The 25,855-nt window shown below is 44.1% G+C and overlaps 1 protein-coding gene across 3 annotated transcripts in view; it reads left to right on the top strand.

The window, feature by feature from the left end:
* The window catches only part of KIF5C (kinesin family member 5C), a 151,253-nt gene that overhangs the window by 37,504 nt on the left and 87,894 nt on the right, over nucleotides 1-25,855 (top strand). For all 3 annotated transcript variants that reach the window (XM_061135114.1, XM_061135116.1, XM_061135115.1), the window contains exons 2-4: nucleotides 10,325-10,415; nucleotides 18,535-18,608; nucleotides 25,344-25,448. In XM_061135114.1, coding sequence (XP_060991097.1) covers nucleotides 10,325-10,415; nucleotides 18,535-18,608; nucleotides 25,344-25,448 — 270 coding nt within the window. The remainder of the gene's footprint in view (nucleotides 1-10,324; nucleotides 10,416-18,534; nucleotides 18,609-25,343; nucleotides 25,449-25,855) is intronic.

Genomic DNA, 25,855 nt, shown 5'->3' with positions numbered 1-25,855 from the left:
TGGGTTACCGTGTGGCTTCCATGCCGTTGGAGGTGTCACCTGGCGTCCTGGCCCCCCTGGGGGAGGTCTGCAGAGGGAGCATACGTGTGTTACCGTGTGGCTTCCATGCCGTTGGAGGTGTCACCTGGAGTCCTGGCCGCCCTGGGGGAGGTCTGCAGAGGGAGCATACATGGGTTACCGTGTGGCTTCCATGCCGTTGGAGGTGTCACCTGGAGTCCTGGCCCCCCTGGGGGAGGTCTGGAGGGAGCATACGTGTGTTACCGTGTGGCTTCCATGCCGTTGGAGGTGTCACCTGGCGTCCTGGCCCCCCTGGGGGAGGTCTGGAGGGAGCATACGTGTGTTACCGTGTGGCTTCCATGCCGTTGGAGGTGTCACCTGGAGTCCTGGCCTCCCTGGGGGAGGTCTGCAGAGAAGCAGTTGGACTGGATTGCTCAGTGCTTTGCCCAGTAGGCTGCTCCCAGGGCGACGTGCCCCAGTAAGAAGGCTTGCAGTCATTTTTGCTCTCTTCCATTTGGCAAAATAATACCTTCAGTGAAACAGTTTTTCACCTCTTCTCCAGTGAGAAAGGTTTGATTTTTCTTTTTTTTTTTTCCTTCAGAATTGACTTGTCAGAAAACCACATCTCCTGAAATAACCATAGCAACAGTTTTATTCGTTTCTCCAAGTATATAGAACATTGAACTCAACTCCCGGTTTAAAGATTTATGTTCTCTCACGCTGTTTGTATCAAGACAGAAGCCACCCTTACGGGGAAAAATTCCAGAACCTCTGTGATCTTCATTATTATTACAATGTATTAGAGCTGGAATGAGCCAGTCTTTACTTTACAGAGAGGAGGAGACCCGGAAAATAGAGGTAAATTCTTTAAGGTGACAGAGTATGTGGGTGTGAGGTCTGGGAGTAAACAAGTTCCTCTGACTCTCTCCTAAGCTCTCCATGTTGGTAGATGAGGGCACAGAACAGTTAATGAGTGGAGACTGAGGGGAGTTCATTGTATTTCGATATGAAATAAAAATCACATACAAATAAGCATCTTACTTTTGAAACACAGACTTCATTAATTTCTCTAACAAAAGTAACACTTCTGTCTTCATTTTTCCCTTTAGCCAGACAATAATTCTGAATTTCTTCATTTGCCTTCCCAGAGTGTGGTTTTTTTTTCATAGCTGTCTGCGATCTTGAAAGGGCTTGTGTATCCACCCAGCAGGACTTTGGGTTAAAAGGAAAGAACTGAGGCTGGTTTCCTGCAGGAGGAAGGCTTAGAAGATTCACGCTTGTGTGTTGCCTTTGTTCATTCTCAAGACTTGCAGAGGTTGGCATTGCCTTGGCAACTCTGGTGGAAGCTGATTGCTGCTTGGTGGATGTCAGTTTTATGGCAGCCTCTCCTGGGAACAGCCCTGGCTTTGGCCAGAACTGGCACCCGCCACCTTCCTTGGGGCACAGAGCCAGTGTGGGGCAGGAGATGAGAATGTCTGGGCCCAGCTCTTGTTTAGCGTTTTATACTCGGTCATGGAGTCATCCCAGCGCAGATGGGGCAGGCGGTGGAGTGGTGGGGAGAAGACGGAGCTGGAGGGTTCAGCTGATAGGAGAGGTCCAACTGATTGGCTTCAGGGTCTCCCTGTGAGGCTATATTTACAGGTTAGTGGATCCAACTAATATAACAGTGGTTATATAGGATTTATCGGTGATGGGAGAGAGCTGGTCACTGCTGGGTATGGGATGCTTCTGTGCGGTGGGGTTTCTTTCTGCTTTGGGAATTTGCTGGTTCCAGAGACTTAGGAAGCTGCACCAGACACAGTTCCTCCCCTTCCCTGAACAGGCTCTGTGGCTGGACGTGGAAATTCTATTTATTTTTAAAGAGTGTAGAGGGTGGCCTTAGAACAGAGTAATATTTTTGAGGGATACCTCCACCCTGGAAATTAAGTGGTCCCAGAGTTCTGTGGGTGCAGAGCTCACGAGTGGCAGACCTGGGGGGTTGGGTGCCCAGGGTGTCATTTGGCACTTGGCTGTGGTGAGGGCACCAGCACACCAAGTCTTGGAGTTGCTACATTGTGAGCGATTGTCAGATATTGCCATCCCTTCCCTTAAAGAGCCATTGCTCAGTAATTTTGCAGTACAAATTGACTCAGTTTTTATTACAGGATCGCACTGACCACGTCTTGAGCATCTGCTCTAACAGCGGGCATAGCCCTGGATCCTTTCCTGAATGAGCATATCTAATCCTCACAGGAGGCCTGAATTGTGGCTGTTACTGGCTTTGTTTTACAGATGAGGAAACTGAACTTCAGAGAAATGGAAGCTATACTGAAGAGTATTTGGGTTCATGTCCACCTTTTGGCAGTCTGCTTTCTTTGGGGAACATTCAGCATAGGCTTCTGGAGTGAGAAGTAGAAAACCCCTGTTCTAAATCCTTTTATAAATCCTCTCCTCCTGGTCCACTGTTCTCTTTCTTAAAGCATGTGGATGTGTACAACTTATAGGTTTCATAAAATGATTCTTTCATTCTGGGTCATTGTATAAATGCTAAGATACCAGCAAAACAATATGTTATAATGCCTGGGAACACCTCTATATCCATAATATATATTGAAATCAATTTTACGATGTGTCAATTTAAAAACTTCTCCTCATGTTACTGAGAAACACCGCTGCATGCCCACTAGAGTGGCTATAGTAAAGAAAACAGATAATTACAAGTGTTGGCATGGCTGTGGAGAAATTGGAACCCTGATATGCTGCTGGTACAAATGTAAAATGGTAAACAATTTGGAAAATAATTTGTCAGTTCTTCAAAAAGTTAAGCATAGAGTTATTGTATCACTCAGAAATTCTACTCCTAGTTATATACCCAGGAGAAATAAAAATAAATGTACACGTAAAAACCTCCCATGAATGTTTATAGTAGGACTCATAATAACCGAAAACTAGAAACAACCCAATGTCCATCAATAGGTGAATGGATTCATAAAATGTGGTAAATGCATACAATGGAATTTTATTCAAGTCTTGAAAGTGAATGAAGTGATTCATGAGACAACATGGATGAACCTTGAAAACATTGTATTTGAAGGAAACTTGTCAGAAAAAGCTACATATTATATAATTCCAGAACAGGCACACCTATAAGGACAGAAGTAGATTAATGGTTGCTTAGTTGTTGCTTAGTTGTTGTTCAATCCCTCAGTGGTGTCCAACTCTTTGCAGCATGCCAGGCTTCCCTGTCCATCACCATCTCTTGGAGCTTACTCAAACTCATGTCCATTGAGTCGGTGATGCCATCCAACCATCTCATCCTCTGTCGTCCCCTTCTTCTCCCGCCTGCAATCTTTCCCAGCATCAGGGTCTTTTCAAATGAGTTGGTCAGTATTGGATCTTCAGCTTCAGCATCAGTCCTTCCAATGAATATTCAGGACTGATTTCCTTTAGGATTGACTGGTTTGATCTCCTTGCAGTCCAAGGGACTCTCAAGAGTCTTCTCCAACACCACAATTCAAAAGCAATTTGAGTTGCATGTGGGCTTTTAATTCTCTGATCAGGAATTCAACCTGCGTCCCTGGCATTGCAAGGTGGATTCTTAACCACTGGGCCACCAGGGAAGTCCCAGTGATTATTCTCAGTAATCACTTCCTCTACTCAGTGTCTGAAGATAATTCCACAGAGTGAATTTTAATCTTTCTGGGGAATTTTTTATTCTTCCTTTTTCTTCCTTTCTTAAAGATAGAAGAAAAATCATGCAAGTCATTGCCACCACCCCTCCACTTTGGTCACTAGTCTTTGTTGGTCTCAGAAAGACCAATATCTTGTTATTAGATAATATGCTAATAAAAATGTTAATAGTCTTGTTAGATTACCTCTTTTTAAAAAAAATTAATTTTCTGAAGTAAAGTTGAATTACAGTGTTTTGTTAATTACTGCTATGCAGAAGAGTGACTCAGTTATATATTTATATATACACAACATTTTTTTCATATTCTTTTCCATTATGACTTATCACAGGATATTGAATATAGTTCCCTGTGCTATATGGTAGGACCTTGTTGTTTAGCCATTCTGTATATACCAGTTTGCATCTGCTAACCCCAAACTCCCAGTCCTACACTCTCCCACCCTCCTGCCTGTTGGCAACCACCAGACTGTTCTCTATGTCCTTGATTTTGTTTGTTTCATAGAGAGGTTCATTTTGTGTCATATTTTAGATTCTACATATATCATATGGTATTTGTCTTTCTGACTTACTACACAATCTCTAATTGTATCCACGTCATTGCAAATGGCATTATTTCATTCTTTTTAATGACTGGGTAGTATTCCATTGTATGTATGTACTACGCATGAGTGCATGCTAAGTCGCTTTACTCACATCTGACTCTTTGTTTACACTATGGACTGTAGCTCTCCAGGCTCCTCTGTCCATGGGATTCTCCAGGCAAGAATACTGGAGTGGATTGGCATATCCTTCTCCAGGGGATCTTCCTGACCCAGGGATTGAACTCATGTTTCTTACATCTCCTGCACTGGTAGGCGGGTTCTTCACCACTAGTGCCACCTGGGAAGCCCAATATATGTCCCATATCTTCTCTATCCATTCTTTGTCCATGGACATTTAGGTTGTTTCGATGTTGATGAATAGTGCTGCTATGAACATAGGAGTGCATGTATCATTTTTAAAAAATATTTATTTATTTATTTTGGCTGTGCTGGGGTCTCAGTTTCAGCACGCATGATCTTCAATCTTCATTGCAGCATTCGAGATCTTTAATTGTAGCATGTGGGATCCGACATGCTCCTCTGCATTGGAAGCTCAGAGTCTTAGCCACTGGACCACCAGGTATCTTTTTGAATTATGGTTTTGTCTGAATATATGCCCAGAAGTGAAATCGCTGAATCTATTTTTAGTTTTCTGAGGAACCTCCAAACTGTTCTCCATAGTGGCTGTACCAGTTTACATTCCCACCAGTAGTATAGGAGGGTTCCCTTCCCTCCACACCTTCTCTGGTATTGATTGTTTATAGCCCTTTTGACGATGGCCATTCTGAACAGTGTGAGGTGGCACCTCATTGTAATTTTGGTTTGCGTTTCTCTAATAAGTAGCAATGTTGAGCATCCTTTTATGTGCCTATTTGCCATCTGTAGTTCTTCTTTGGAGGAATGTCTCTTTAGGTCTTCTGCCTATTTTTTAATTGGGTTGTTTGTTTGTTGTTGTTGTTGTCAAGGATTACCTCTTGATTATCTCTTCTTCGGGATAATTAATTTCAGTTTCCTTCACCTTCCTTCTGGTGAGGATTTTCTAAATCTTTAAGGGGGTCTTTGCTTTCCTCTGTACCCAGTAGTAATATTCCTTCCAGGTTGGGATATTAATAGACAGGCCATATGGTTCATAGACAATTTGCTCCCAACAACTTGATAGGAATTCTGGTGGTTTGATTTTTTTTTTTTAATTTCAACTATAAAAATGTAAGAACCATCTGCTGTTATTTTTTTGTATGTGATCTTGGTTAAGTTATTTAGCTACACTGCTCCCATGCAGTTAGCACTGCTCTGCTAAAGGCTTTCATGGCAAAGCTGAGTTACTTCATTTTCAGTTGTAATGTATGTGGAGTATGTGTCCCACCCAGATTCCTTTCATAAATTGCAGCAGCTTTGCATATTCTGCACTTAGGTTTTGGCATTTATATGGCTTCTGTGTTAGCTGGTTAGATGCTTTAATAGTAGTGGTCCATTTGATTGGTTGAAAATGGGTCACATACTAATTGCTATGGAGCAAACCAAATAGAGTAATGTGATAGAAAGTGATATCAGGGTTGGGTGCAGTTGCTTTTGTTAGGGCCATGGAAGCCTTCAAAGGAGAATTTGGAGGTGGCATCTGGAAGGTGGTAAAGACAGTCAAATGAAGACCTGTGGTGAGCCCAGTGAAGATCTGCAGTGAGAGAATTCCAGGAAAAAGGAAGAGTTAAGAGCAAAGGCTCTGAGCTGAGGAATAAACAAGGTGCAGAAGGAAGTCCAGTGGGCTACACTGTAGTTAGATGAAGGAGGATGCAGGGAGCTCAGGGTGGAGAGGGTCTAGTCTAATAGGAACCACTGGGGAATTTTAAGGGAGATGGGCTCATTCGGTTTATCGATTACAAAAGCTCACTCTGACTGCTAAGTGAACATTGGATTGTTTGGAGCAAGAATGGAGGCAGGGAGACCAGTCAGGAGACTAAAGCTGTGGTCTTGATGAGAAACGATAATGGCATGGACTGGGGTTGTGTGGTGCAGGTAGTGAGAAGTGATAGAATTTGGGTTGTGTTTTGGATATGGAATCTATGAAACATAATAAATGATTTTGACCTGAGTACTAGGTGATTAGTGGTGCAATTCTTATTCAGATATAGAGGGCTTGATGATTCTTGATGGAAGGAAAGTTGTGACCAACCTAGACAGCATATTAAAAATAAGAGACATTACTTTGCCAACAAAGGTCCGTCTAGTCAAGGCTATGGTTTTCCAGTGGTCATGTATGGATGTGAGAGTTGGACTATAAAGAAAGTTGAGCGCCAAAGAATTGATGCTTTTGAACTGTGGTGTTGGAGAAGACTCTCGAGAGTCCCTTGGACTGCAAGGAGATCCAACCAGTCCATCCTAAAGGAGATCAGTCCTGGGTGTTCATTGGAAGGACTGATGCTGAAGCTGAAACTCCAATGCTTTGGCCACCTCATGCAAAGAGCTGACTCATTTGAAAAGACCCTGATTCTGGGAAAGATTGAGGGCAGGAGGAGAAGGGGATGACAGAGGATGAGATGGTTGGATGGCATCACCGACTGGACATGGGTTTGGGTGGATTCCAGGAGTTGGTGATGGACAGGGAGGCCTGGTGTGCTGCAGTTCATGGGGTTGCAAAGAGTCAGACATGACTGAGCGACTGAACTGAACTGAACTGAACTGATCGTTCTTTTTTTGGCCAGTTAAGCTTGACATGGCTAATGGACATCAAGTGGAAATATCCAGCAGGTGACTGAGTGTATGAATCTGGAGCTTGGGCCAGATTTGAAGGCTGACATGTTCATTTGAATTATAGAGAGAAGGCTGAGGTCTGGGGCCAGACACACTGGTCTGGAAGAGATGTCAGCAAAGGACATGGACAGAGTAGCCAGAGAAGCCTCAGAGGACCGTGCGCTAAATAGATGCCTGGAAAACAAAGTGTCTCTGGAAGGAGTAAATGGCAACCTAGTCATTCAGGTTCTAATGTTAGCACTCAGCACCCATATTAAAATGTAAATCCAAAAATTTCTTCTGCAGATGCAAACAGTACAGCTGAAGCAGGCTGGGCCCACTGCCTGCCCACTGAAACCCTTAGCTATAGTGGGAGACTCTGAAATGGGGAGACTCCCTCAGAAACAGGGAGACTCTGGTTTCCTAGGGGTCTTTGCTGCAGTCTCAACCAGGATTTGTGAGGTTTTCGTTCCTTTGCTAAAACAACAGTGATGAGTTAGTTGTTATTGTTGCTTAAATGTATACAGCTGTATACAGCTGGTACACTATGCCATAAATCAGTTCTTGAAAATAATCAGTAACTAAATTCTAATCCAGATTCTAGTTCCTCAACTTTAAGGTTCACCTAAAATAAAAGGCTATGACCAACTCAGTGTATGAAAAGACACATAGAAATGCTTACAATTTTAACTAATTTATGCTCTGATCCTGACAAAATAAGTTTCATAGCAAATCATTTTCTAAATTTTATCTTTTCTCAAAGGCAGTTTCTGTTTGGGAATTAACTTTTGCTTATGGAAAATGGTTGTATTATATGTTTGTCACTTGATAAATGTGATATTATTGAAATGAGGAGTTAGAGATTTCTTGGTTTCTACCTCTCTTAAAGTGGAAGCATAACGTACCCAACCAACATTTTAAAGGGCAAAACTGGGGAGTCCTATTTTTGTACCGTGTACTGTAATAGGTCCTTTTCTCTGCTGTGTCAGTGCATTTTCTGTAAAACCTAAAACAGAATCATGCTGTAAATAAGACAGTTTATTTTGGTGACTTTCATTAAGTTTGGAGGAATAATGGATTTGTTTTAAATTAAGCAGAGCTGCATTTTCTTTCCAGAAGGTTTAGTGGATGACACATACTTAGGCAAACTCTGTAAATGTTTATGCAAACCTTTTTACTCTACTGACATTTAGTCGAATTTTACAAATAGGTAAATCTAGTAAGAATGTGGTGGGCTGATCACTGGCAATAGATTGTGGTGAGGAATATTCTCTTGATTATTAAGCCAAATACTTGGTTCACTGATTGAATGAGTGAAATAATCCCTTTGCGTAATTGCATAATTGTAACAGAACGACTGGCTCTGCTCTTTGTGAAACGCAAACTTTGATGGTACCTCAAAATTCTCCATTTTTTTCCCCCTAAGACTAGGCTGGAAGTAGCTTATTTCCCTGGTTGGCAGTCTCACTTTTTAAAGGCTGAAGCTCAAACACGGCCGTAACACATAGGGCCTCACTGGTGTGCAGCCTTCCCAGTCATAAAGGAGTGAGAGAAACATTAAGCCAGGCTGACACTTGCGTGCTTCCATTTGTGTGAAGGTTATAGGATGTAACAAGCCTTGTCCTTGGATCCCCCATGAGCAGTTATCTTTTTGAGGTGTCAGGCTGGCTTTGGGTGGTTCCCGGCATCCAGAGCCGCCTGTGGAGGTGCGGGGTGAGGGTGCAGGAGGCTCTGGGCTCCCTCCTTCTCTCCCTTCGCTGCTCCTGTCCTGGCTGCTGCACGTCCTTGGGGAAAGTGAAGGCGAAGGGCCGCCTGGGTGGAGCAGGCTGTGGGAGAGGGAGGTGTTGTGATGGGGGTCCTCTGGGGAGAAGGCCCTGTCTGTCCTCCTCCCGCCTCCCCAGGGCACAGTGCCTGGCACAGGAACTTCGGTAGTTGCCTGTTGAATGCTGAGAGGCGGAGAATCGGGGCTCAGGGCTTACGGAGCAGCACAGCAGAGCCTCTTCCCTTCCCTCTGAACCTTCTCAGTCGCACACAGCCCAGCATCGTGGGGCCAAATCCCAGAGCCCACACCTGGAGAAAGCACTTGACTTACTTTATAGTGTATATGTTAGTAGCACTCGGTCATGTCCGACTCTTTGTGACCCCATGGACTATAGCCCTCCAGGCTCCTCTGTCCATGGGATTCTCCAGGCAAGAATACTGGAGTGGGTTACCATTTCCTTCTCCAAGGGGATCGTCCCAACCCAGGGATCATACCTGGGTGTCCTGCGTTGGCAGGTGGATTCTTTACCATCTGAGCCACTAGGGAAGCCCTTACTTTATAGATGCCCTCCTTTTCTCCAAAGTGTCTACCCAGCTAAGGTACCACCTGTGCATGTGAAGAAAACACTGGAATAATCTGGGACAGAGAACAATAACATCTGGCTAGGAAGAGCAGCTTCTTAAATCTGATCATGGCGTCTTTCTAGTGAATAAAGTCCAAGTGCATTACAACCCTGTCTAGGTATCCAGCATGCACTGGCTCCCCATTTCCTTTCCATCTCCTCTTGTCTACCCTCTACGTCAGGGGACCCCAACGTCTGGGATCTAATGCCTGATGATCTGAAGTGAAGCTGATGTAATAATAATAGAAGGCACAATAAATGTAATACAGTTGAATCATCCCCAAATCATCCCCGCCTCCTTGGTCCATGGAAAGACTGTCTTACACAAAACTGGTCCCTGGTGCCAAGAAAGCTGGAGACCGCTGTGCTAGTTCCTTGAACACCCCAGGCCCCTTGCTGTCTGCTCCACCCTTTGCCTCAATTGTTCTTCATGTGCCTCAACCTTCCTGATCCTTTAAAGATCCACTTAACTGGTACTGCTTCACAGAGGTCTTCTTTGGCCCTCATGTCCCTTCTGTCCCATTAATTTATACCCAGGCATTCTGCATTTTCCTGTGTGTTTATTTTCTTGCTTATTAGCTATCTGCCACGCTTGACTGATGCTGTCCAGGAAGGACTGTTTTCTGATTTGGTTAGCATCTAGTCTATGCCTGGCTCAGAAGAAGCTCTCTGTAACTAAATATTTATTTAAATAAATGAATGAATGTGTCAACCTATCTTTCATCAGAAAAAGTGCTTCAAGTAAAAAAAAAAAACACAACATTTCTCTGATCTCAACATATAGTATACATACACACAATGAAGGTGTCGTTCATGCTATAAAATTTCCCTCATCTTAGTAAGGAATTGCCTTGACAAGTAGCATTGGTGATGTAGTGCCTATGATCTAACTGATATTAGTGCTTTTTATTCATGAATGTCTAATGTGTTTTTTCACATCTCTCTTTCTTTTGTCTTTCTTCTTTTAGCAAGGAAAGCCGTATGTCTTCGACAGAGTGTTGCCTCCCAGCACGACTCAAGAGCAGGTTTACAACGCGTGTGCAAAGCAAATTGTCAAAGGTAAGTGCTGTTTCTTTATTTTCTCCTGGGCCTTTCAGAATAATTGAAAATGTTAAGTGGTATTTGCAGCCTAGAAATCAATGTACCTTGACCGTAAGCAGAGGCCTGCTAATTGGAAACACTGAATTATAGCAAGCTCTGGCCCTGATTTGCTATGATGTCAGGATTTAACTCCTTGATACCTCTTTTCCAAGGAGATTTCTTTATTTCTTTTGCCACCTTTTGGGCAGAGTCATTCTGTCACTTAGAAGCTTAAAAGCAGGGTAAGATATAGTCACACTATTTTTGTAATGGCTTTAAAATATTGCTGAAGCTATAGTACCTCCTCAGGAGAAAAACATCTATTCTGATGCTCCAGTTGTATATTTTTTGGTTGATTTGTTTTGTGCATCTGCCTCTTCAGAAAGAAGATTAATTTTTTATTTTTAATTTTATTGGAGTATAATTGATTTGCAATATTGTGTTAGTTTCAGGTTAAAGTGAATCTGTTGTAAGTATGCATATATCCATTCTTTTTAAGCTTCTTTTCCCATCTAGGCCATTGCAGAGTTTGGAGTAGAGTTCCCTGTTCTATACAATAGGTCTTTATTAGTGTTTTTCTATATAGTAGTGTGTATGTGTCAGTAGAAATGATTTCTGAAAGTATAGTCTTCAGAAAGAAGCTTTAAAGGTGGGAAATTCTTGGGCATCAAGGAATTTTCTGCAGCATTCTAAGATGACACATTACCTTTCTGGTTAGTGAGTTGTTCTTACTACTCAGCATTCCTTAATCATACTTTAATCTAACCCACTTTCTATCGTCCCACCCAGACCCTGACATTTGTTCTTCCACGTAGGTAGCCTAAAGCCTGAATTTGTGTCTTAGAGATCAATTCTTTTTTCTGGGACTGGCCTTGGCCCTGAAGGATTTGTGTCAAAATAATAGCAGGGAGCCAAGCAATTTACACATTTCTCTGCCTTGCCCTTTCAAATCAGGGGCAGGACAGAGCTTGCCCTTGGGGAGCTCGCCATCTGGACAGAGCTGACAGAGCTGAAGGGGCATCTCCTGCTCCTTTGCTTTTCATCGTTGAATCCTTGCTTTCAGATTTGAATGCTGCAGTAATTGTGCTTTCAAATGTCTTGATGCTGCCACTTTCATAGGTAGTGCTAGATTTAAAGAGTGAAAAGTGAAAAAACAAAACCCCAAACTCCTTGTCCTATTAGATCCACTTGTTTTTAGAAGCTGAGCTGACTAACCTAACTATTTGAAAGGCATGAAAATCAGCCCTGATTACATCTGTTAGATTCATTCTGACCTTGGACACCTGTGTGGGAGACGCCTGTCAGTATGTACCATTTCTTGCTGAGGTGTATGGTTATTTATGTTCTTGTTGCAGACATCAATTCAATTAGAAGGTCTTCACAGTAAGATTATTACAGAAAATTGAAGAGAAAAAAAATATGCCAGAATGTGAGATTTTTTTGAATTAATAGTTTGGACTTGTATCTGTGGTAATTTTGTCTTCTAATTCTACTCTTTTGCTTCTCTGTCTAAACGTATTTGCTCTTTCTGGAGTATATAGCTCTTATTTGCTCCTAGTCAGCCCTTCTTCCCCTCTATTATCAGTCTCTTTTATATTTTTATTAACGTAATCACATATAAGCCAGAATTCCTTCTTTTTCTCTCCTCCTTCATTATCAGAACCAAATAGTATTTACTGCTTGCTGTGCTAAGCATGAGGGCTATTTAAATATACACCCACCCTCTCTAAGTTGACATTGTAATTAGAGATGGATGCACTCCATATTTTAAAAATCCTGTGATTAACAAATAATACTAATAACCGTTGAGTTTTTATTTACTAGATAAGTTTGGGTCCCTTTCAGTGTTTGGGTTTTTTTTTTATAATATGAAATGTCAGAAATGGACAGTCCCTAGTTGGGGGGATTCTTGTGGACTTCCTAACTGTGGATAACTTGAGTCCCTAATAGACAGGGAGTCACAAAGAAAACCATCTAAAATAAAGTCAGGCTCTGATATGATATAGTAAACAGACATTTCTTGGGCACCATAAATATAGCATCAACATACTCATTTTGTAGCAATAAAGAGTGTCTTATTCTCCCTTAAAAGGAAATTATTAGGGGCATAATGGAGACCAAATTTAACTTTTTTTGAAAATATCCACTGAAGCTGCCATGAGGGGAAGTGGCTGTGTATTTCTCTGTCAGCAAGATAAAATGTAGGTAATATAAGAAAGAACTGCTTGGCATAGATTACTCAGGTACAGCTGAGGTTTCTCTGGCCACGATAAGCCTTGTTTACATCAGGAATGGAAGGTGGTGCAGTGGGAATCTTTTTTTCTAGAGGCCAAGATTTGAATCAAATGACTTCTATAAGTCCCGTAAGTCTCTGCAATTCATGGTAATATAGTAGATTGGTGTGCTTTCCTTTCAAGTCTATCTAAACCCTTAATGGTTTTTGAGATCAGAGAGACTCCTTTTAACTAGACAGCTTTATTCTCTCTTGGTCCTTGCATTCCCTTCAACTTCACTGGGTTTAAAAAAAATATTTTGAACATTTGATTGTAGCATTCTGGCATCTCCTGCACTCCCATCTTGGCCTGGTGTGTGTTTTTCAAAATGTCATCTGAAAGAGTGTAGAATTCTCTCCATTTCTTCTAGAAGAGGAGATAGGGTTTGTGGGTACCAGCATGATAAATAGGAAGGTTCCTATGGATGCTCTAGGATTTAAAAACTCTGGTCACTGGGCACTATTCCTGAAATAATCAGAGTAACTGTGTCCCCATGTACAGAAGCCATCCCTGGCATTTGCCTTCCAGATTAACTGGATGCAGATCATCCAGTGCTAGAGAAGATGGTTTCTTATTTTCCAGTTCTAATTTCTTTAAATTGTGTCCATTTGATTGTTTCTTTCATTCATATTTCAATGTGAGTATACTGGGTATTTGCCATATGGTTAAGTATTGCTAGGGACTGAAGTCACTAAGACACCTAGGACTCTGCAGAAATCTTTGAGTATAAAGAAGGAGCAGATGCTTGCATAGTTATTATACATGTAGAGATTATGTGCTTTAAGATGGGTGTGTGCAAAATGCTATGGGAGCATAGAAGAAAGTCACTTGATACTGTTAATTTTGGTGAGTGGGGAGGAGGATTGGAGAATTAAGGAAGGCTTTTTGGAAAGGTTGGGATCTGAGGAGCATAGAATATGCAGGGCTGTACAAGAAGAAGGAACAGCAAAAAACCAAAGCCTAAAGCTTACGGTGCAGAGTGATAAGCCCTAAAAAGTTAGGCTGGGGACTTCCCTGGTGGTTCAGTGGCTAAGACTCCACTCTCCCAATGTAGGGGGTCTGGGTTTGATCCCGGGGCCAGGGAACTAGGTCCCACATGCCACAACTAAGAGTTCACATGCTGCAAATAAAAATCCCAAGTGTTCCAATGAAGAGCCAAATAAACAATTATTAAATAGAAATAAATATCTTTAAAAAAAATTAGGCAGAACCAGAGTTGGATAGAAATTGATGGACTTTATCCTATAGGCGAAGAGTTGTGGAACTTTTTTTTTTTGGCCTTGTTACACAGCGTGCAGGACCAGAGTTCCTCGACCAGCGATTGAACCCATAGCTCCTGCAGTGGAAGTGCAGAGTCTTAACCATTGGACCGCCAGGGAAGTCCCCACTGGAGAATTTTAAGCTCAGGGATATTACCAGATTGATTTTATTATTCTATTATATATGACTTTTAAGAAGAATTACATCTATTTTGCCGCTGTTATCTGTCAGGTACCCTGTATGTATTTTACATATGTTACTGCATTTTAAGTCTTTACAACTTTATGAGATGTGTGAGTATTATTATTCCCATTGTACTAAAGAGGAAATTGAGGTGAAGTAACTTGGCCAGGTGGTTTAGGGACTAGTGAGGTTGTACCTTGAACCTGAGTTTGTCTGACTTGAATTTTTCTGTACTATCCTGCCCCCACTTTTCTGGTGGGTCCATAATGAGCATTGGATATTTATTTTATGAGTTATTCCTTTTCCATCAGGCCATATGGACTACCTTGCAGAAAGGCAGGGGTAGGAATGGGAGTAGAGAAGGGAAGAAGGGAAAGAACAGAGGCTGGGTTCCCAGGGTTGCGGGTGACCCTGGCTGCTGCCAGTGAGGAGGCACGCTTCCATTCTGAAGACACAGCATGCCCTTGCCTGGGCACAGTGGCGTGGGTGCCCCCAGGTTGGTGGGCCCGGCATCCTGGCTGGCCACTGGCATTTGGTAGGTTGGTCTCTGCAGTCTCTGGGCACAGCCTGCTTGAGTTGTGTGGTTGGCTGGCGAGAGCCTTAGGAGTCCAAGCCGGGGGTGTCTTGTTGGCCCCTTCTGCCAGAGGCTGTGGTGCTACATATGCTTCCCTGGTAGCTCAGACAGTAAAGAACCTGCTTGCCAGTGCAGGAGACTTAAGAGACGTGGGTGCGATCCTTGGGTCGGGAAGATCCCCTGGAGGGAGGGCATGGCAACCCACTCCAGTGTTCTTGCCTGGAGAATCCCATGGACAGAGGAGCCTGGCGGGCTGCAGTCCATGGGGGCACGAAAGAGTCGGACCCAACTGGGCAACTAAACAGCAACAACAACTGGAGCGACATTTGGGCCACCATTTCACATGGAGAGATGACAGGAGGCCACGACAGCCTCCTCAGGCGCCCTGATGTGCAGCTATGACTCTGTCCTCCCTGAATTCTTACCTGCCAGTCAATGGACCTAACTCTTCTGCTTCAGCAAGACCTAGACTCAGAGCTGGTAAAGCCTAGGGAGGGCAGCTTGACTCTGAGGCCACACCAGGAGGCACAGAGTGTTTTTAAGGACCCCCCTCCCCTCCGCCTTCCTCCCGGGAGATGACAGGACTCTTCCCGCTCACTATGGGCTCTCTTCTGGGCTTGCTTGGCCGCTGGATGGACGTGTGCTGTGTGGGGCCCCGCTGGCCCTATGGTGTGAGCTGAGGTCACATCACGCCAGTCCCTGTCACAAAGAAAGGTTCTGTCCAGCTGGGCTGGTCCCTGGCTTTGTGGCTGGTGTACAGAAACAGTCATCCTGTTATGACAGAGACCTTGAAACAAATGCTTTCCTCGGGCCCGGGACCTGTCCTTCAGCATGATGAAAGTGCCTCTCTGTGGGCCCTTTCTGCAGAGGCGGCGGGTGGTGATGTGGCTCAGCGGCGGCAAGCGCAGGCCTGTTCCCCTCATCTTTCTGTCCTTGGCAGGTGTCCTCCTTCTCCCCGCATCTCAGCGATGGAGCCTCACATGCATTTTGGTGCTGTGCCCCCCTCTCCATCTGTCCTCTCCCCTCATAAGCAAATGTAGATGCAACAACAAGAACCCCCGCTCCCACACCCAAACCCAGAGTTTGGAAGGAAATAGAGGATACCAGGTTAGAAAAGCATCTCGTTTTCTTTTTAAATCACCTTCTGATTCAGAACCCAGTTGATAGAGGGTGACATCAGCCCTCTTCAACCTTGAACACCGAGATAGGTTCTCCAACAATGAATTAATTGTTACATGATTCTGAACACTTTAAAGGCTAAGTGGAGTTTGTCCTAATGGGATTTTATGTGTTCTCCTTTTCTTGTAAAAAAATAAAAATAAAAATCAATTGCCCACAGTGTTGCCATAGCAGCAACAAAGAGTCAGGGATTCTCCAAGAGCCTCACGTGCCCTTAGCTCCCTACCCCTAAACAAGCGATGCTGTCCACGAGCATTATGTGTTTGCATGTATGTGTCCCAGTCCTTAGCCTGAGGGAGTCTGGTGAGCAGTCTGACTCATTAGGATTTAGTGAGGGTGGATTAGATGGGTGGACTGGGGATGTCTACGGGGTAGAATTCCGAGGCCCTCATCCTGTTGCTTCCTGACAGAGGAAGAAGCAAGTACTGGGTTTTCTGCTGTCAGCAGAGCTGGACCCTGAGCTGAGGTTTCTTCCCAGGGGCAGCTGCTTGGGGGCAGCTGCTCAGGGCCACCTCTGTGTGCAGGTGGGCGTGTGGGGTGGCCAGCGGCTCTGAGGAGGGGCAGAGGGACTGGACCTTGGCCTTGGCTCCCTTTCTCCTGTCCTAATGCCTGAGCTGATGGGCCCCAGGGTGCTTCCTCCACAGGGACTTAAAATAAGGAAGCACTTTCAGGGTCAGGGGAGAGGTTTAATTTCTAATCAGTTAGGAGCTTAGGTGCTTTGATTGTGGCTGGCATTGAAATTGTCTGGAGGTGTTTGTGCCGTGAACATACAGAATTTTCAAATAACATCCAAGGATGGAGACCCCTTTCTTCGAGTCCCTGAAAGCATGTCACATTTGTGGTTGTGTAGAAGCTCTGACTCCCACTCTGACTACTGTTTTTGACTGGAGAAACCTTTTCTCTGAGCAGGTTGGCATTTTCAAGAAGACTGAAGCTTGAACCTCCAGCCTTTACATTGTAGTCTTTAAGCTTTTGCTTCCCCTGTTACCAGGGAAACCATTACCAGAAGTCAGATACGTGTGAACATTTTTTCTCTCTCAATATAGCTTGACGCAAACTCTTGAGAGCTGCTGTGAATAAAAAAAAAAAAAAAAAAAAATCCTGCCATTTAATTTTTCTTTTTTTTTAAGCTTCTCGAGGGAAAATCCCACTTTCTTTTCTGATCCCAGTTTACACTCCAAAGCCTCAGATCAGTAAAATGTGTATTAAAAAATTTTTTTTTAGGAGACTCAACAAAACAACAGAAACTAACCACCATCATAAAACTGAGAGAGACCAAAAAAGCAAACAAACCAACCTAATCAGGGCCTGAAATAGACGGAGCTGAGTACCTGGCTTGATTTTTTTCTTTGTACATGGTCTTGGAGAGGACACCCTCTTATAGGGCTCCTCTCCCCACCCCTCTGTGCTTTTAGGAATGCGAACTTCCTCCCTTTATGTAAAGGCAGGGGGTCAGGGGATATTAATCATGCATCATCCTCCTTGTCAGTGCTGTTTATGTGGGTGAAGCAGATCGAGGGAAATGAGCACTAAATATATTTTAATCACCTCTGCTGCTTTGAAAGAATTCGCACAGATAATCGCCAGCTCATAGCAACGTCTGTCTGACTGTCCACACGCCGCCCCCGCCTCCCAGTCATCTCTGTGTGAGCCGGAAGCAGCCTGCAGTGTGTGGGGTCAGCGCTGTCTGCTCCTTGTGTTGTTGTTTTAGTCACCAAGGCATGTCTGACTCTTTTGTGACCTTATGGACTGCAGCCCGCCAGGCTCCTCTGTCCCTGGGATTCTCCAGGCAAGAGTACTAGAGTGGGTTGTCATTTCCTCCTCCAGGGACTCTTCCCGACCCAGGGATCAAACCCACGTCTTCTGCATTGGCAGATGGATTTTTTACAGAGGAGCCACCGGGGAAGCCCCTGCTCCTTGTGTAGTTAAAAGAAATTCCCAATTCTTTTGGGCCAGGGCCATCTTCCTACCACAGTCACTGGAAAAAAAGAGGCATTACATTTGAGTCAGGACCTGGGTGGTTTCTAGGCTCATTGGTTTGCCACCATGTGTCTCAGTATATGGAGTGGGGCCCCGTCCCTCCCAATGGGACAAGCTCTGTTCTGAATGGACTCCGGGCAGCTTCTTAAGAAACCTCCCCAAGGAACCTGCTGGGGCCAGGTTTAACCCAATCCAAATCTCCTGAAGCAGATCTTCAGGAGAGAAATTCTTAGAACAGTGCACCTCACTGCAGAGACTCAGGGCATGATAATTTCCGCCCCCCCCCTCCCCCGCCCAATAGATCTCAAGACATGGAGAAGAAAATTCAAATACCTTTCTACTAAAAATAAAATAGACTGCTCAATATCTGTTTTGATTTCGATATAACCGGGAGAAAGTGTGTCCGCCTCTCCCTTCATTAATATATTCCATAGGCATGTGAGTCCATTTATTTTTATTTTGTGGGGCTGTGGAGGCCCTCATTCCTGCTTTTATCTCACAATTCTACTTAAAATGCAAATGGAATTGAATACATCATTTGTGTGAAAAATGAGATGGGCCATTTGGAAAATGTAATTTTAAAACAGGCAACCGGCACTGGCATGCAATCAAAGTAATGAGTTACTTTTAATTTTTTTCTTGCTTGCAGATGTCCTTGAGGGTTACAATGGGACGATTTTTGCATATGGACAGACCTCATCAGGAAAAACACACACCATGGAGGTAAGGCTTCAGGGTACTGTTACGTCAGTCTCTGAGATGACTGAATGGAAGTGGTGCTTCCTGCAAAATGTTAGGTGCATGTGGCTTTTTGACTGAGCAATAGAGATGGTTAAGGGGATGTAATGTTTGTGTCACAATTTTTGTGTGTCTTTGAGGTGTTTTAAAAATAGTGGTGAGTAATAAAGTCTCAGGAGTTCAGTATTTTTAAAAAAATCATCTTTTGATAACTCTGTGAAAATATTAATAATAAATTCTATTTACAATAAGCTAACCAGTGGCGTGTGTATCTCTGTGGGCTGTCATCCCAATCTTGCTGAGAAAGTCTGTTGTGAAAATCATTTACTGTCTAAAGAGTCTCTGAGGAGGCAAGTCTCTTCTGAATAAATAAAAATTTGTAGGTCAGAGGTTGAAAGAAGCTGGCTTTTGGACCAAATTCAGCCCACAGACATATTTCTGTATGACCTGCAGTGTTCTGTGGTTTTTTGGTTGTTATTTGTTTGCTTTTTTACAAATTGAAGGCAGTGTTTAAAATGGGAAAATTTCAAACAATTTTAAGTTGAAAATTCTTAGATTCTTACACATTTTGGTTGAAAATTCTGATGATCTAGCAACTCTGGGTGCAATTTCACCATCATATGAAGTGTAAGTTTCATTGGAACAAAGCTGTTTGTTGTCTTGTTCACCTTTTTACTCACATTGCTAGTATGTGAGACCACGGCTGTCACATAGGAGGGCTTTGAAAGAATATTTGTGAAATGGTACCCTCATGGTGGCCCTGGCTGACCCATGAGTGTTGGGTCAGCCCTTGTGGTCGCCTGGTCCCCTCCATGCACATCGTGATTGAATGTTTAGCATCCTTCCCCAGAAACATACAACCCTGGCCCCGCTGTGCCCTTGAGGGTGTGGCCCCAGCTGTAATCGTTGGCCCTGGATTTCTGTGGCTCCAGGCAATTTTCCAGACAGGGCATGCCTGCAAAAAAAAAATTGATCCCTTTTACCCCTTCTTTTCCTGCTTTTTGCCATGGACTTGACTCCTAAACAACCTTTGGGGCTGGATAATTGTTCTAAAGACTGGGCCCACCTGACAGGTGAGGAGAGGTGAAGAGTGGTTATTATAAGCAACTACACAGAGGAAGTTTGGGGAATTCATCTTACAAGCAGCGGGGTGAGATGAATCCTTAATCCTTCAAGCTTAGCTTTTTCATTTACGGTCCCCTCTTGGGACTGTCACTGAGTTGGCTACTGCAGACTCAGTTTAGCTTATGAATCATTCCTATTGAAGAAGAGATTTCAAAGGCACGAGGCTAATATCCTCAGGGCTCTGGTGTTCTGCTCACAGTGACTTCAAGTGTGGGGCATGACTCTGGGGGACCTCATTCCTGTTGTGTTGACTCACTTCCCCCCATTTCACTGAGACAAAGGGGTTCAGAGACTGCACGGATTAAAGGAAGCCCCAGGTTTATTTGCCACCTTTCCCAGGTGGAGCAGGACTGTTCTTGGTCACCCGAGCCTTTTGGTCTCTCTTCCTGCATCTCACATCCTTGGAAATGGGGTACAGGCATGGGTGTACCCCACGCTTCTGCTTTGGCCCCTCTCCTGCCTCTCTACTGGGCCCCAAACACTTAACCTGCTAGGCACTAGAAAAACTGCAGTGATCCATTGCCTGAGTTTCACCCACTCCAGTAGCCATGGGCAGAAACTCCTTCATAACACCTGAGAGAGAGAGAGAGAGATAGTAAGAGACAGCTTCTCACGAGGGAATCATTCCTTAGTTTTTTGGAAACTTGCCCAACCATATACAATACCAAAAAAAATGCAATATTTAAACCCTCCCCCCCACCCCCAAATCTTACAAAATGCTTACACTAGTGACCTTTTAAGCTTTGGGATTAATTCATCTTTGAGAAATAAATACAATGTTTTTGCTAAATGTCAAAATTTTTAATTGTAAACCAGCAAACAAGAGACCTGTCCCCAGGGTAGAATCTTTGTTTGTGTTGCGTGTGGGTGGTCAAGGACAAGTGGATGTGAGGAGATGGCAAAGAGGTGTGCCAGCCCCAGCCCCTTCACACTAAAATTGGAGACATTGTATTAAATGAGAGCCTCTGCAGGTGTCTGTGACTCCCTGCGTGAGCCCCGCACACTGGGAGTGGCGCTGTGGGTCTGGAGGGACTCCAGGGACCTAAAAGGAACAGGATACTGTGCGGGTGGCTCTCACAGTTGCCTGAAATCTCTTGCCTTTCCTTCTTTGTCAGTTTCAAAAGGTTGCTGGGAATGAGCTGCTTTCCTTTACAGTGACAATAGAGGGTCACATGCTTATGTCTGCAGGAGGAAGGAATGGGGTGGATGGGGGTCCTACCCGAGTGCCTTCCCACCCCCTACATACTCTGCATCTGGCTCATTCTGAAGGGGGATGATAGTTGGAGAAAAGGTAGGAAATATTTTAGAGGAAAACAGAGGAAAGGGGAAGCTCCACGCTGAAGTCGACACTGTAGGAGACCAGGAAACCCAGGGCCTGAAATACAATTAAAAAAAAAAACAACAACAACAAAACCCTGCAGGGCTCTCACCTTCTACAAGGAGGATTTTATATATTCAGCATTACACATTGTGATCTTTTAAAAGCTCTGGGAAGGGACTGTTAATTCCGTGAATGGACAGAGCTGTCACATTTAAAAGCTGTTTTTCATTTTAATCCCCCACCCCAACCCCAGTTTGGGGTCTGGCAACCAACGGTGATTCCATTACCTTCTATTGAGGGGAGGAAACAGATAAAATTGGAAAGATTAGCTTCTGAGGATGGTGCATTTCAGGCGGATTTTCAGCACAAATGGGAAACACTTGGCAGTGGGTGCTAAGCTGAGGGGACCCTCGGTGTGCTGGGCCCTGGCTGGGCTCTGCTGGGCAGTGTGCAGGGGCTGGTTGGAAGAGGGGTCCTGGGGTGCTGGCTGCACGGAGAATAGAGGGCTGGACCTTTGTTCAGAGCGTGAGGCCGGGAAGGGTTTCTCTCGCCCCGTGCCTTGCTTTTTGGCCCGCTTCTGCACACTGACTTGGATGCAGACACGCTGTGTTTTTCCTTCTGCCCAAAGGGACACCTGGAGGCCCTGGGAGGCGCGGGCTGTCCTGCTGCGAGGAGCTGCCAAGTGGTTTTTCACGAGCCTGTCTGCGTGCATTGGTGCTTGTGCGCTGATGGGCCCCACTCTCCCATCTTAAGTGTTTCAGGAAACTCTGTCCTGCTTGGGAGGCTGAGGAGGCCACTGGGGCTGGAACAAAGGGAGTCTTGTTCCTTGGCCAATGGCCTGGGTCTGGTGTCTGCTTTCACATGTGCTCCAAGAAGGCCACCTTCAGAGGTGGGGAAATTATACAGGATTTGAGGAAGATTATACAGGATGCAAGTATTAAAATGTCTCTTTTGCTTTCTGGGAGAAACAAGATGATGGAGTGGTAATGTCCACTCAAGTTCATCCCTGATCCTCCAGCCGACTAAACTTGTCACTGTTCTCCAAACAGCAGTGTGCTCTCTTGGTCCCTCCCCCGTTCTCTTTCTCCTATTTCCTTGCCTCTGCCCACAGTCTCACGTCCGTCCTTAATCATACTCATCCCTCAAGATCTGCTGTCTTTCAAGGAAGCCATCCTGTGTCACCCCAGCTGCAAGGGATGTTTCTGTTCTCTGAGTTTCTAGAGCTCATTGCCTCTTTATCACCTTTTTTGCCTGAGGTGGCTGTTTTTTGTTTGTGTACATATACCTTTCATTTGCAACACAGACGCAGTGAAGACCTTTATGGAACACCTCTCTGTCTCCTACACACACCACACAAATCCATCATCACTGCGCCACATATACACCACTCACGCCTATACCACACACACCTCCACACCACACACATCTATCATCACTGCACCACACGTACACCACACGCACTTCCACCACACACTCTTCCATAGCACACACACCACATATACCCCACACAGCTCCACACCACACACACCACACACCTCCACACCACATACCCCACACACCTCCACACCACCCACAGACTCCACACACCTCCACATCACACACAAACACAACCCATCTCCACGCCATATACACCACACACATTTATTCTCACCACACCATACATACCTCCACACCACACACATATCCCACACACCACACACATTCATCCTCACCACACCTCACATCGATAGCCTTCCCCACACATCCTCATGCCTCTCACACCCACTCACTATGTACACCACACACAACACAAATACACATACTACACAAACACACACACCTCACACACAACACATATACTACACACTGTGTACATTGACACCACACACACACACACACACACACACACACCCCTCCACATGCAGATTATTTTGGCATCCTCAGTTTACAGAGCATAAAGGCCCTCAGCACTCGGACTTATGAGCTAGAAGAAGGCATCCTAGCCCTTAAACCTTTGGTAGCTTTGGGTATCACTGCGTCACTATGGGAATGGGGGGTATTAAGGCCTTCTCCAAACAAACATGTGCTCCTTCTTGTATGATTTTTGTGTTGAGTCTTCAGGGAAACAAAATAGGGAGTGTCCAGACTCATCCTGATTCTGCCTTGGTTCACACCCCGATGAAGGCCAAAAACGGATGTCAAAACTTGTATGCACCCAGAATTAATTGGAAGGTCAGTCTGTTGAAAGCAAAGGCATCTAGGGAAACAGATTTGAGTCAATTATAAATGATTTTTGGATTATCAATCATTCTCCTTTGGCTGTGGGCCACTGAGGAGAAGCTGAAGTGTTGTGATGGATTATTCAAGAGCTCCAGGTGGGGGATGGTGGGGGAGGATGCTCTTTAGACTTTCTGAGTCAGATTGGCCCATTGGTGTCACATTTGATAGAATAGAGATCTGTGTTTTCAATGTGGGTACCATTTCTGCCAGCAGAGTCCACAGTCCAAAGCAGGTGGGGTCCAGTATTCTGATTTATTACATGTTTATGATGGCCAATGAGAAGTGATGGCCCAGTAATTTGGCTTTGTTTTCATTAGATATATCTGGGGTAGTAACATGTTTTCAGACTCTTCAGGTCAAATAAACCCTGACAACTGCTTAATGAGAACATTATTATGAGCTGAATAATAACATTTATTGTCACTCAGCCCATTATATATACTTTTCAACTTAGATTCTATAGTAATTCCATGCAGTAGATATTGTACTGAGTCTCATAAGCCCTGGAAAGAAATACTTACTGGCCATACTGCCTTTAGGGAGTATACAGTTAAACTAAAAAAAAAAAAAAAAAACCAAGAGAAATACATCAAATGATTTAGGATTCTTGGCAGATGAGGCATTCCAGGAGAGTACCTGTTTTTCTGGTAAGAGAGCTTTGCCAGAGGCCAGAAGTATCTGAATTCAGCTTTTCCCTTGCTTTGGACAGAATGGACGGTCAGGAATCAGGTGCCTGAAGGACAGCTCATAATGGAAAGTGTTTTGTGGCCTGTAGTTAGTGCCAGGGTTTGTGTGACTTCTTGCTTTTCGTAACTCAAATATTGGCTTGAAAGTCACCTGAAAGAAAAAGAGGACTTGGTTGAGGAAAACAAAGCAGATCTTTGAGGTATTGGGCATATTTGGAACAAAGGTATGTGAGTCAAATTCATAAAGGCTGTTGGGCATTCCTGGAAAACCAGAGAGCAAATTGGCTGTTCTGCCAGCTCCATGTCTTCCTAGAGTTTGGAACTTCTGAAAGGCAGAGTGAGCAGGGTATGAAGTTACTGACAGTTGCTTTGACATGCAAACCCTGTGTTTGTGAGCTGATAGGTTATTCAACGTGGAACTTAAGTGTTCCTTTGGGTGTGTGTGTAGAGAAGGCTCTCTGGAAGTTGTATGCTGAGGTCCTTTGTAAGTCTGCTGCTTTAAACACTTATAGAACTCCTCTTGAGGAATTAGTTTCAGGTACTATGCTGTATCTTTTGGAAAGTCTTTGAAGCAGCAAATTCTGGATTTTGAAAATGGATTTAGTGATAATTGAGATAATAGAAACATTCATCTATCCATCCATATATTAGGTAAAATGAAGACAAGTGGGAAAGAGGGGGAAAAAAGTTTATAAGCAGATTTACATATTAGAAACAGCCAAAATATTTGAAACAATAAAAGCTGGGAAGTATAGATTTTAAAAGAAATTGATAAAATGGATTTTCTTGATTTGTTTTTTAAAGTGCTACTGCAGGTATTTGCAGAATCAGGTTCTTAGAAATGTTTAAGCAGTGATGATGTGATTGAAACTATGTCTATCAGGTCTTGATGTGATTTCATTAAGGCAGATTAACTTGGATTTGTAGGTTCTGGTCTATGTGTTAACATTCCAAACCAAAGCCCACATTTAGTGTGTTTCAGTCACACATATAACCTCCTTCCTTCTCCGGCTGTCTCTCTCCCTTCTGCTCACACGCTTACCTGCATATACACTGATCTGCTGCCCCCAGTGGCAGCAGGAAGGGATATTGTGGGTCTTCAGAGCCTGACAAAATGTGCTGTCCCACGCGGGCTTGAGTTACCCTGCTAACTGTTGGTCTGTTGGCTTGTGGGGTGGATCTGCAGGGGAGCAGGCAGTGTCTGTGTTCTTGTTTAAGTGTCTCCCTGTTCCTGTTTAAGAAGCCCGGGTATGGTCCTTCCTCTCTCTCACACGGTGCTCAGGTACCCAGCACCCTTTAGATATCTATGTTGTGTTTTTCACTCACTAGGGGAAGCTACACGACCCTCAGCTCATGGGCATCATTCCAAGGATTGCGCATGACATCTTTGACCATATCTATTCCATGGATGAGAACCTGGAGTTCCACATCAAGGTAAGTGCAATTGATTGAGTCCCGAGAAAAGAAACTGAGCCCCAAATTGTGTTTCTTTGCTCTCCTCTTTTTACATGCACATAGAAGATGATTTTATTGATTTTAAGTGACATTCCTGTGGTCAGCAGAGCCGTATTTATTATTTAATGGCTTAGGCCAATACCGAGGGAGTATTGAGATAAAGGAAAAGCCCATTTTAGGATGGAATCATTGTGATTGTGGCCTGAGTTCTCCCCTTTACCCTGTGGATTTCTATAGATATGACTGGATGTGTCCGTAATTGGGCATGGACAGCATTTCCCAACGTGTGTCTGGAGAACCCAGTCCCTCGTATCATTACCCAGTGGGCTGCTGTGGAAAAGGCTTATGTGGCCAATTTAGCTGGGAAAATGCTCTTGTTGAGCAAT

Source organism: Dama dama, chromosome 33 (genome assembly GCF_033118175.1).
Source record: "Dama dama isolate Ldn47 chromosome 33, ASM3311817v1, whole genome shotgun sequence".
Classification (NCBI taxonomy): Eukaryota; Metazoa; Chordata; class Mammalia; order Artiodactyla; family Cervidae; genus Dama; species Dama dama.
The sequence above is the reverse complement of the archived record's forward strand: the minus strand, read 5'-3'. Positions and strand labels throughout refer to the sequence as shown.